The sequence below is a fragment of the Carlito syrichta genome, unplaced genomic scaffold (assembly GCF_000164805.1).
Source record: "Carlito syrichta isolate Samal-C Ts95f unplaced genomic scaffold, Tarsius_syrichta-2.0.1 Scaffold308804, whole genome shotgun sequence".
Taxonomy (NCBI): domain Eukaryota; kingdom Metazoa; phylum Chordata; class Mammalia; order Primates; family Tarsiidae; genus Carlito; species Carlito syrichta.
In genome coordinates, this window is record NW_007252900.1 from 669,159 (window position 1) to 682,282 (window position 13,124).

Here is a 13,124-nt window from a genome sequence, read left to right on the forward strand (position 1 = left end):
AAAAAAAAAAAAAGAAAATTATGCTGTAGAAGCCGACTTTTTGCTGTAATAATTGTTCATCATTCAAATAGAATACATAGTGTGATTTTACTTTTATTTATTTATTTGAGTTGGAGTCTCACTCTGTCGCCCAGACTGGAGTGCAGTGGCACGCTTCCAGCCACCACAGCCTTGACCTGCTGGGCTCTGGCGATCCTTCTGCTTCAGCCTTCCGAGCAGCTGAAACTATAGGTGCATGCTACCATGCCAGGCTAATTTTTTAATTTATTGTAGAGATGAGGTCTCGCCAAGTAGCCCAGGAGGGTCTCGAACCCGTGGGTTCAGGCAAATCCACTCACCTCAGCCTCCCAAAGCACGGGATTACAGGCTGAGTCACTGAACCTGGCTACTTTTTAAAAAAATGTGTGTGTGTGGCCAGATGTAGTGGCTCATGCATGTAATCCCAGAACTTTAGGAGGCTGAGGTGGGAGGATTGCTTGAGCTCAGGAGTTCAAGACCAGTCTGGGGAGCATAGCGAGACCTCATCTCTACAAAAAATAAAAAAATTGGCTGGGCATGATGGCAGGTGCCTGTAGTCCCACCTACTCAGGAGACTCACTTGATCCCAAGAGTTGAGGCTGTAATGAGCCGTGATAGTGTTACTACACTCCAGTCTTGGTGACAAAGTGAGACCCTGACTCAAAAAAAAAAAAACAAAAAAAAAGCATATAAGATACAGAGAAAAAAAGACTAGAAGGATATCTCCAAAAATATAAATAGTGGTTATATCTGGTTGATGTGATTGATTTTAAATTAACATCTTACCTATATTTGCTAAATTTTCTAAAACACCAAGTTACTTTAAGGTAAGAATGATAAAATATTGTAAAAGCACTGCAAATTACTGTTTTGAGGTCTGCTAATAGAAGTGAAAAAATTGATTTTATGTAGAGTAAGATGATGATTTACTTGAAAATACTGAAGGTCATCTTGTGGTTCACACATGAGGCCTGTGTGTCCTACAAAGAAGTTGCTCCTTCAGCTTACATCTTGGAATTAAGATCCTGGAACAAAGCTCTAACCACTATGTACAATGGATTGAATAATAAACCTTTGTTGTTGTCAAGACAAAAAAAAAAAAAAGAAAGAAAATACTGCAGGTCTAGGCAAAGTAGGTGGCAAAGTGAAGAACAACACATCTCAAGGAATTTCTTAGTGTAAAAAGTTGAAATGTAAAAAAGCCCACCAACTCTTTGCTATATTATTTTAGGAAAGGAAGAGAGAGCAATTAAGAATCAAGCACTAGTTCTAAAAGAAATCAGGAGGTAAGACCAACAAAATTATATACTCAATTTTCTTTTTTTTTTTTATTGGAAAACATAGTTTATTTAGAAAGTAAATTAGAGAGAGAATGAGAGATTCACTTCCCAAGGTGGGGGGGGGGGGCAAAGCTAAGAAAACATGGCAGTCATAGCTGAATACATGGCTGGAAGAGTGCTTAACAAAACAATGGTTAGAAAGTAAATTAGAGAGAAAGAGAGAGAGAGGAGAGAGAGGAGATTCACCTCCCCAGGGGAGGGGAGGAGGCCAAAGCTAGGATACATGGCCTGGCCATAGTTCAGTAAGCCACATGGCCAGACCATAGCTTAGCAAAACAATGGCCAATATACTCAATTTTCTACAAAGTTTTTTGTTTGTCTATTAGCTTTCATCTTTTAATCTGTAGAAGCAATTGAAGTGTATTTTTCTCTTTTTTTGAGTTGGAGTCTCACTCTGTCGCCCAGGCTGGATTGCAGGGGCATGCTCATGGCCACCACATCCTCGACCTGCTGGGCTCAGGTGATCCTTCTGCCTCAGCCTTCCAAGTAGCTGGAATTACAGATGTATGCCACCATGCCCAGATAATTTTTTGATTTATTGTAGAGATGTGGTCTCACCAAGTTGCCCAGGTTGGTCTTGAACCCATGGGCTCAGGCAATCCTCTCTCCTCGGCCTCCCAAAGTGCTGGGATTATAGGCGTGAGCCACCATGCCCGGCCGTCTAAGAGTTCTGAGTCTATTTTTACTCAGTCTTCCTTTCTCTATCTCTGTCCTTTTATGGATCTTCACTGTGGTCTGACGTAGTCACATACTTTTGCTCCTGATCCTTTTTATCTTGCATAAGTGCTGCCCTAATAAATCTATTGCATTTCTAACTCTATTTTGGAGTCTGCTTACTGGAAAACCCAAACTGACAGTTGATATTGGAAGTGGTGTGAGAAAGCAGGCAGTGAGATGGGATTTGGGTCCTGGGTCCCTCATCACTAGTTTCCATTATCATTGAAGCTGTACTTTAGCTATACCCCAAAGATCTGATAGTGTTTGCACTCTTACTGCTTTTTAAAATATCCTGTTAATCCAGAGTGAGTAAATGAGGCTATACTGCAACTTATCCTTTTTTGTTTGTGTTTGATTATAGCAGCTCCATTATGAATTCTATTTTTAGGCAGGGAATTTTAGAACTATTCCTCCTTTATCTTATGAGTCTCTTGAAGACACGGTAGCCTATCTCTTTATTCAGGCAAACTCAGGGGGAAGGAGAATCTCATAGCTGACCTGCAGAGTTATTTTGAGCTTCAAATAGAAGTCTCTTGGCCAGGTTGGGAAAGGTGGCTCACACCTATGATCCCAGCACTTTGAGAGGCTGAGGTGAGAGGGTTGCTTGAGCCTGGGCAACTTGGTGAGACCTCATCTCTACAACAAATAAATAAATAAAATTATAAATAAATAAATAAATAAATTCTAAATAAATAAATAAATAAAATTAATTGGGCATGATGGCACATACCTGTAGTTGCAGTTACTTGGAAGGCTGAAGCAGAAGGATCACCTGAGCCCGGTAGGTCAAGGCTGCGCTGGCCGTGAGTGTGCCACGGTATTCCAACCTGGGCAACAGAGTGAGATTCCAACTCAAAAAAAAAAAAAAAAAAAATCTAAAAAAAAGGAAGTCTCCTGGTCATTCAAATTACTGTCAATTCCTACATAAATCATGTTAGCTCAGACCTTAATGTTGCTTCAACATGCTGTCCCTTGACCTAACATACCCCCCTCCGGCAATTCTCCATTTAGAGAACTCCTTTTGGTCCTTCAAGCATTTCCTTTTGAAAACTCTTCTCTGAATCCTAATTCTTGCTATATGCAATTTCTCTCTTTTTTTTTTTTTTGAGTTGGAGTCTCACTCTGTCACCCAGACTGGAGTGCAGTGGCCACTCCCGGCCACCGCAGCCTCGACCTGCTGGGCTCCAGCAATCCTTCCACCTCAGCCTTCCAAGTAGCTGGAACTACAGATGCACGCTACCACGTCCAGCTAATTTTTTGATTTCTTGTAGAGGTGAGGTCTCGCCAAGTTGCCCAGGTGGGTCTCGAACCCGTGGGATCAGGCAATCCACTCACCTGAGCCTCCCAAAAGTGTGGGATTACAGGCTGAGCAATTTCTCTATCATGCCAGGTATCTGGTGTATTATGATAGTTAACTTACAAATTGGTGTCACTGTTCAACTGTAAGCTCCTGGGGGGTGATGGGTAATTTTTTTTTTTTTTTTTTTTTAGTTGGAGTCTCTATTGCCTAGGCTGGAGGGCAGTGGCATGTTCACGGCCACTGCAGCCTCAACCTGCTGGGCTCAGGCGATCCTTTCACCTCAGCCTTTCAAGTCGCTGGAACCACAGGCATGTGCCACCATGCCGGGTTAATTTTTTTATTTATTGTAGAGATGAGGTCTTGTCAAGTTGTCCAGGCTGGTCTTGAACCCATAAGCTCAGGCAATCCTCTCACCTTGGCCTCCCAAAGTGCTGGGATTATAGGCACGAGCCACTGCGGCTGGCCTATGGGTCATGTTTTATATGCACCGAATGACATATAATCAGGGGCACTCATTTATTTTCAGAATAAAGGACTCGTAGCCATGGAAGTGATCAAGATTCTTCTTAAAACTGTTTTTAGGATGATTTTGTTTTTTGCTAAGATCTGTTAGTTTTCAATAAGATCTTTCCAATTTAGCTGACTTTTCTTCTCTCTCACAGCAATCAACTTCTATTACCTCTGTAAACAGACTTTATAGGTACCGCATTTTATTTACTTATCCATTCATCAGTGATAGACATTGGATTGTTTCCGCTTTTGGCTATTATGAATAACACTGCTATAAACATTCATGGACAAGTGAGGCAAATATATCTTTTTAAGGAAAATGTTTAGACACTTACACCATGATCATTCCATAGTAAACAAAGTGGTTTTAAGAAGCCCCAAACTTTTTTTTTTTTTGAGTTGGAGTCTCACTCTGTTGCCCAGGCTAGAGTGCACTGGCATGCTCACAATCATTCCAGTGTTGAACTGCTGGACTCCAGCAATCCTTCTGCCTCAGCCTTCCAAGTAGCCGGAACTATAGGTACACGCTACCACACCTGGCTAATTTTTGATTTACTGTAGAGACGAGGTCTTGCCCAAGTTGCCCGGGCTAGCCCCAAACTTTTGATCATTTTCACTTTATTTACTTTATTCCTTTGAAAAAACATATCAAAAGTATGTAAGCAGATGGGGAGAAGACAACTGCAATACATATATCTGAGAATGAATTTGTATTCAGGATGTTTAAAGCACTCCTATAAATCAATAAGAAAAAACCCAGACAATTAAACAGAAAAATGGACAATAGACTTGAAGAGACACTACACAAGAGAAAATCCAAATGGTCAATGAACAAATGAAAAGGTGCTAACTCCATTTGTAATTATGGAAATGCAAATTAAAACCACAATGTATGTTCCCAACACAAAGATAAATGTTTGGGGTGATGGATAACTCAATTACTCTGATTTTTCATTACAGACTGTACACGGGTATCAAAACATCACATGTACCCTCAATAAAAATTATATGTCAATAAAAATTTTTGATTAAAAAACCCACAATGGCCGGGCTCGGTGGCTCAGACTGTAATCCCGCGCTTTTGGGAGGTTGAGGTGAGTGGATTGCCTGAGCCCGCGGGTTCAAGACCCGCCTGGGCAGCGACACCTCATCTCTACAATAAATCAAAAAATCAGCCAGGTGTGGTAGCACATGCCTGTAATTCCGGCTACTCGGAAGGCTGAGGTGGAAGGATCGCCGGAGCCCAGCAGGTCGAGGCTGTGGTGGCCGGGAGCGGCCACTGCACTCCAGTCTGGGTGACCGAGTGAGATTCCAACGCAAAAAAACCCCAAAAAAACCCACAATGTAATACCACTATACAGATGAGAAAGACAGAAAACACAAATGTTAATGCACTGTAAAGTAAATGGACTTCAACTCCCAAGTAGAAATGACAAAGAGCCCTGGTTACCATTAACTGCAAGATACCCCAAATAATCTCAATTGTAGTGCTGTTTTAAACTTAATAGCATTAATAAAAATGTTCAGCATAAAAAAAATACCATTGCTTGTTTTAGAATAGCATATGACAATAGTTAACTTAAAGAACACATTATAATTTATTAATTATTTATTTTCCAAAGAGCTTACCTGGTACAAAAAATTCTGTTGGTATAAACCAATGAAATTCTAAATGAAATCCCAAGTGAACAGCCTTAAAGGTGACAAGAAAAATTAAATAGAGAACAGATACTGTGCCTGTGAGAAAAAAATCAGAAACCATTTATTATCTTTGTGTATTTTACAGACTATTTTAGAATCAAGCTTTTTCCCCACATTCTTAGCAAAGTGTAGAAAATTATTACCTTAAATGATTATCCCCACTAAAACCCCACTGGGTTCTGAAGAATAGAACAAGCTATGTGAGTTACCAGAAAACAAAACAAACCTATGTAGTAGACCTAAGAACTAGATGAAGGTAGCTTATCTATTGCTGAATGAAAAACTGATTTACTTAAGACTGAGTTTAGTGGAAGATACAAGCAGAGAGTTCATTACAAAACTGCAAGGTTACATAGGAGAGAAGAAACAACACAAAATTAGCTTTTATTCTTTGAATTGGAAGTGTCAGAGACAGTCAAGAGGCTAGAAAAGTCCATCACAATATTTAATGTGAAATGATAAGAAAGTAAAGAAAGAAAGCTGTGAATGAAGATCAGAAGCATATCTGAGAAAGGTAAGAAGTCAAATAATCCATAAACAATTTTATCTAGATCTAGATGAAGTTTTTTTTTTTTTTTTTATGAGTTGGAGTCTCACTCTGTCACCCAGACTGGAGTGCAGTGGCCGCTCCCGGCCACCGAAGCCTCGATCTGCTGGGCTCTGGCGATCCTTCCGCCTCAGCCTTCCGAGTAGCTGGAATTACAGGCATGCGCTACCACGCCCGGCTTATTTTTTAGTTTATTGTAGAGATGAGGTCTCCCTACCCAGGCAGGTCTCGAACCCGCGGGCTCAGGCAATCCACTCACCTCAGCCTCCCAAAGGCGCAGGATTACAGGCTGAGCCACCGAGCCCGGCTAGATGAAGTTTTGATTGGGTAGTACTCCTACTAGATGGAAAAGTTCCAGATTCTACTCCCAGGTATTATATACAGAGTAAAGTGGACATTCAGGATTTTTTAGTCATGTAGAATTATTCCCTTTAGGAAACGAAGTTCAGTTATTATGAAGTAGTCAAGAAACCCAGGATGGGCATTAGATGCCAATTTCTCTAAAGAAGGTATGGGTTTTCTTTTTTTTTTTTTTTTTGAGTTGAAGTCTCACTCTGTCACCCAGACTGGAGTGCAGTGGCATGCTCCCGGGCACCGCAGCCTCGACCTGCTGGGCTCCGGTGATCCTTCCGCTTCAGCCTTCCAAGTAGCTGGAACTACAGGCACGTACTACCACACCTGGCTAATTTTTTATTTATTGTAGAGATGGAGGTCTCGCCAAGTTGCCCAGGTGGGACTCGAACCCGCGGGCTCAGGCAATCCACTCACCTCAGCCTCCCAAAGGCGCGTATTACAGGCTGAGCCACCGAGCCCGGCCAGAAGGTATGGTTTTAAGAAAGAGGGAAAGTAGCTGGTTGCGGTGGCTCATGCTTGTAATCCCAGCATTTTGGGAGGCCGAGGTGAGAGGACTGCCTGAACTCATGGGTCTGAGACCAGCCTGGGCAATATGGTGAGGGCTCATCTCTACTGTAAATTAAAAAAATTAGCCAGGTGTGATGGCACGTGCCTGTAGTTCCAGCTACTTGGAAGGCTAAGGCAGAAGAATTGACAGCCGAGCAGGCCATGAGCGTGCCCCAGCCTGGATGACAGAGCGACTCAAAAAAAAAAAAAGGAGGAAAATATCAAGGAAAAGAACAAAAGCAGAATATCCTTAAAGAGCTGGAGAATGAATAATCAATCTGGTAGGAAGTTTGGTGATTGTTTCCCCCAGTTGAGCAAATCTTTCTATAAGTTTATATTCTTTTAAAAGATTTATTCCATAGGAAAGTTGGCAAGCACATCAGGAAACCACAAATAAGCTATATAAACTCTACTGTGGGTTTGGAGATTAGCTGATTCAGAAAGGATAAAAACAAGAGGTCAAAGCTTATATAACCACAACTTCATTTTCTGTGTGTCTATGGCAGCTTACAGTGAATCCTGTTGTGAGCCAGAGAGGCAGAGAGAAATATCATTACCTCTTCCTTTGGTCTTAGAGAAATCCCAAAGCCACCTCCTGGCTCTTTGATGTGATGGGTAATCTAATTATTTTATACTCTAGGCAGACTATACTCTAGGCAGATCAGATCTATAGAGAGGAGGTAAAATTCTATGGTGTATTTGGAGTTATCAACTTCTTATGAATGACATTCATGCCTTTAGTTAAACAGATCTGCGCTTTCATGGAGTCAAAACATTCTCTCAATGAATTCTGAAAAACAGGGCTCACAGAAAGGGTGTTCTTTTAAGGAGGTAATAGTGTTCTAAGAAAAAAAAAAGCATGGAGGAAGACAGCAAAAATGGAATAAAACTACCAAGTTTGAGCTAGAGAATGATATCCCAGGTTCAAAGTCACGTGATAATTCTGTGTAATACTTCTAAATAGAAACTGTAGGAAAAAACATTCCATAACCTCCCTTAGTAACTTCTAATGTTTCCAACCCTTAGAACTGAAAATTCCTATAATATCCAATTTGGACCTCTCCTCCTGAAATTTTAGCCTATTTCCTTTAGTTGTACCCTTACAGAAAATGAGGAAGAGTTGTTCAGTAAGTTTAGAACGGGAAACCAAATAATTAACTCATGTCTCAAAACAAACAAACAAAAAAACCCCACCAAAAACCAAAAAGGGACTTGAAATTTTTCTCTGTGGCAAACCCCATGAGAAACAAAAGCAACAAAAAACAGGGTAACATATGAATGAACAAATTAATCATAGATGAACAGGCTTGGAAGATAACTCTCTCCCCAGTTAGACCATATTTCCTCAGAATCCACCATGTACTCTAATACAGAAAGAACTCAGAGCCACTACTTACCTAGGATATTAAATTTTGAAAAAAATGAAGGTGATTTGAAATTTAGCAGTGGCAGGAGGAGGCCTACAAGGTAAAAGGGCACTGTCTTGGACTTATCCCACCACGTTTCGAACTGTTGGATTCCTGTCTCATTCGCGTTGAAAATCATAGAGCTATTGTCAGGATGACCACCACTCCCGGCACTTGGACAAATCACTGCAACAGGAAAGTACCAGATTAGAGAAGGCCACAGAAAACCGTAAATAACTGCCCCCAGAGACTGACGCTTGCTCTACCAACTTCAATCTTTATCATTAACACTAAGTTTTTCCTTTCTGAACAAAATAGAGGGTTCTATTTAGGTATATTGGGATTCTTTCACCTAAAAACAAATAATTAAAGGTGAGAGAACCTTTAAAAAATTTTAGGTATTAACTCTGCTGGAAATGATCAAAACATCCCACCAGCCCAGGCATTGGGCTGATTGCCTGAGCTCAGGGGTTTGAAACCAGCCTGAATAACTTGGCGAGACCTCATCTCTACAATAAATAAAAAAATAAGCCGGGCGTGGTAGCACACACCTGTAGTTCCAGCTGCTTGGAAGGCTGAGGCGGAAGGATTGCCTGAGCCCAGCAGGTTGAGGCTGCGGTGGCTGTGGGCATGCTACTGCATTCCAGCCCAGAGGACCAATTGAGACTCTGACTAAAAAAAAAAAAAAAAAAAAAAAAAAAACCCCACCAAATATCCCTTGTATCCATTGCTGGAAAGAAAATATTGGGCTAAATGGCATTTGGTCTTATTTATCCAATATATAAAAAATATCTATCACTCAGGGTAACTGTGTATTTCACTAGTAACCCATCCAAAGGCCAAAGAGCAGGTTTCTTTTAACAACAAACAAAATTTATGGGTTTGGAATAAAAAGCAGACCCCATTGAAATAACTGCCAGGTGCCATAATCACTGATGAAAACTTAAGAATCTTAAATTGCAACAATCCAAAATAATTCTAGAAGTTCATTACGCTTGATAGAAGCTTACAAGAACTGATGATATCCAGACATCTGGGAAGTCAGTAAAATATATTTTTCTTAAATACTGATCTGCAAGTGGCAAAATACAGAAAAAATACAAACTATTCTCACAGTGTTTCTAATTTTACAATAAAGTTTGCTAATAATCAGCTCTTTGTAAAGAACTCAATGCTGGTGGACAACATTTATAGTAAGAAACCAACACTACTCATCCTTTGTTAGAAAGACTATTCACTGTCAGTTCTATTTTTAATTTTATTCTCTTTCCATTATTTGGCATGCCACAAAGCTAAATATTTAAATTTATTTTTCTTTCTTTCTCAGTTAGCATTTTAACATGTATTTTTTTTTCTGTGCTCTGGACAGAAATTTTCTCTCTCTGTTGCCCAGGTTGCGTGCAGTAGCGCAGTCATGGCCACCGTAGCTTCAACCTGCTGGGCTCAGGTGATCCTTCTACCTCAGCCTTCCAAGTAGCTGGAACTACAGGCAAGCACCACCACATCTGGCTAATTTTTTGACTTATTGTAGAGACAAGGTCTTGCCAAGTTGCCCAGGCTGGTCTCGAATCGGGGCTTCGGCAATTCTTTTGCCTCCGCCTCCAAAAGTGCTGAGATAACAGGTATAAGCCACCGTGCCTGACCTTAAACTTTTGATATCTGATGATATTTGTCTCACCTTAACGATATGCCTCTATCAAATGCTTTTGTTAGGCCCTGGCCCAATCATGCTGTTCTTTGAGCTCTGGCCGGGTCATGTTTTCCTAAGCTTTGGCACCCATCCCCTACCTTGGGAAGGTGAATCCTCTCTCTCTCTATTCTATTTCCTAAATAAACTATATTTTCCAATCTAATCTCTGTGCAACTCTTTGCATCTTTGCACCGGATCACAGACACCCTTAGTCTGACCTAACAATTTATTTTTAACAGATAAAGGAAACATTTCTATGAAATTTTCTTTTGGAGTCAAAGCTTTATTTTTGTATATTTACTTACTAACCTCTTCTGATTATTAGAAAATTAAGCATTTTATAGGTTACAAGTTTGTATAGAAAATATTAGTAATTAGAACAATATAATTCTAAAACCAAGTTAACAGAGAACTATGCCTCTAGACATTTAAAACAATTAGTAGTGATATAGGTTCTTAAAAATATTTATTGATTGTTCATAGGCAAATATGGATCCCATAGATAAGCTGTGAATTGTATAAGATGAATTAAATGTTGTCTAATTCATATTAACACAAACTTTTTTTTTTATCACACTGATTACCACAATTTAGTAATCAGTAAATAATAATTTTATGCTGAACATTTACCTAAAATAAGGTCACAGGTTCTACCTTAAATCCTTTTTTAGAGCAAGGTGGGGAATAAAGAAATAAAACAATATTCCAAATTACTTACCAGGGTTACTATTATTGGTACTCAGTACAGTGTCTGTGTCATTAATGTGATGGATAAAATCTAAAAATTAAGGAAAACACATAGTTTAACAGTGAATGAAAGATGCTAAATCTATTACTCTCCAAGGTCTTTTATTTACAAAAATATTTAAATATCTACTATGTAGTAATCTAGCACACTGAACCAAGACAACTTCATTATTTTATTTTATTTTATTTTTTGAGTTGGAGTTTCACTCTGTCGCCCAGGCTGGAATGCAAGTGGCACACTGCTCACAGCCACCGCAGCCTTGACCTGCTGGGCTCAGGTGATCCTTCCACTTTAGCCTTCCAAATTGCTGGAACTATAGGTGCACGTTACCATGCCTGGCGAATTTTTAAATTTTATTTAGAGATGAGGTTTTCCCATGTTGCCCAGGATGGTCTTGAACCGCTGGGCTCAGGCAATCCTCTTGCCTCGGCCTTCCAAAGTGTTGGGATTACAGGTTTGAGCCAACACACCCGGCATACTTCATTGTTAACACAGTTTTCTTCACTTAGTAGAATGATAACGTCATTGGCTTCACAGTCCCACTGTGAAAAATTTTCACATAATTGAAGATTTTTAACAATTCAACTCACAACACTGAATTAATGATAGTTTAAAGCTCTGTAATAAAAATAATGTATACAATTTTTTCCCTATACACACACTAATTTATATAAGTATAGTTCCCTCTCATGTAGAGTAAGGTTCTAAAGTGTGCAAAAAGGTGAAACCAACACTCATTCACAGCTAAACTTACCTGGAAAATCACTTAAAGTTTTTCACAAAGTATAGTACATACTGTAATAGATCCAAGGCCATATAGTAGCTGTTATGTTCAAAAGAACCACTGAGTTAAACTAAAGGAAGTAGTCAAGACAATAGAATATGTCTTGGACATTTGACCATTCATATTATTCTACAGTGAATGAGAGAATAGGTAGAGAATGTGGTTACTTGTTAGCCTGAGGGAATTTATTCTGTTTGATATGAGCCTTTTATAACCTTATTAAGCATTAATAAGAATATTTGTTGTGAAACTTAAATAAGATGGCAAAAGGTGCTGCTGGGTTAGGTTTTAACATCATAAAAGTAAGTTAAATGTTTGAGAGAATAAAAGAAATAGTGTAGTGCTCTGGGTTTTTAAATAATATCTCCAAGGGTTATTATAGATTTAAGATGGAAGTTATGAATCTTTATATAATTTATTGATGCCAAAGACTTACACAAAGCTAGTAAAACCTTAACACAAAGTGTGCTGAGTTGAATAGCAATTTTCTCGCCCTCAAATTTATAACTAAGGGATCTATGTAGTTGGGAATAGGATCTTGGGAATAGGATCTATGTAGATATAATCAAGTTAAGATGAGGTCATAGTGGATTAGGGTGTCCTTCTAGGCGGAGTAAAATTTGGATACAGACACACAGAGAGAAGGTGGCCATGTGAAGATACAGGGAGAAATGAGTGATGTAGCTATTTGCCAAAGAATGCCAAGGATTCAGTAAGCAACAAAGATTAGGAAGAGGCAAGGAAGGGTTCTTCCCTAAAGACTTCAGAGGGAACAGGGTCCTGCTGACACTTTGATTTCACACTTTGAATCTCCACGGTTATGAAAAAATAAATTTGTGTTGTTTTAAGCCACCAGTTTATGGTAACTTGTTACTGCCGTCCTAATACACCAAGGTTCAAGGACAGCATGAGAAAGAAAAACCATAGGCCAATATCTCTAAGAAAAGACACAAAAGTTCTAAATAAACATTACCCCCCACCTCTCCAAAAAAGCAAACTGAATCCAGTAAGGAATTAAAAAAAAAAAAAAAAAATATATATATATATATCATGACTAATAAACATATTTCAGTTTATCCCAGAATATAAAAATGGTTTAAATATTATAAGATGTATTCATTTAATTCATCATATTAACAATTTAAAGAATAAAATTTATTGGGGACCAAAGGGAGGCCCAAACTTTACCTGTATGATGACCACTTGTACACCTAATCCTGAATTGTACACCGCATCTTTTTCTTTTTTTTTTTTTGAGTTGGAGTCTCACTCTGTTGCCCAGACTGGAGTGCAGTGGCCGCTCCTGGCCACCGCAGCCTCGACCTGCTGGGCTCCAGCGATCCTTCCGCCTCAGCCTTCCGAGTAGCCAGAATTACAGGCATGTGATACCACGCCCAGCTGATTTTTTGGTTTATTGTAGAGATGAGGTCTCACTGCCCAGGCGGGTCTCGAACCTGCGGGCT

At 39.5% G+C, this 13,124-nt stretch overlaps 1 protein-coding gene across 2 annotated transcripts in view; it reads right to left on the reverse strand.

Annotated features, from left to right (window-relative positions):
- SLC38A9 (solute carrier family 38 member 9) overlaps positions 1-13,124 on the reverse strand; it is a 100,200-nt gene that overhangs the window by 25,144 nt on the left and 61,932 nt on the right. For both annotated transcript variants that reach the window (XM_008065792.2, XM_021716396.1), the window contains 3 exons: positions 10,848-10,907; positions 8,431-8,625; positions 5,515-5,622 (listed from right to left, as the gene is read on the reverse strand). In XM_008065792.2, the coding sequence (XP_008063983.1) occupies positions 5,515-5,622; positions 8,431-8,625; positions 10,848-10,907 (363 nt within the window). The remainder of the gene's footprint in view (positions 1-5,514; positions 5,623-8,430; positions 8,626-10,847; positions 10,908-13,124) is intronic.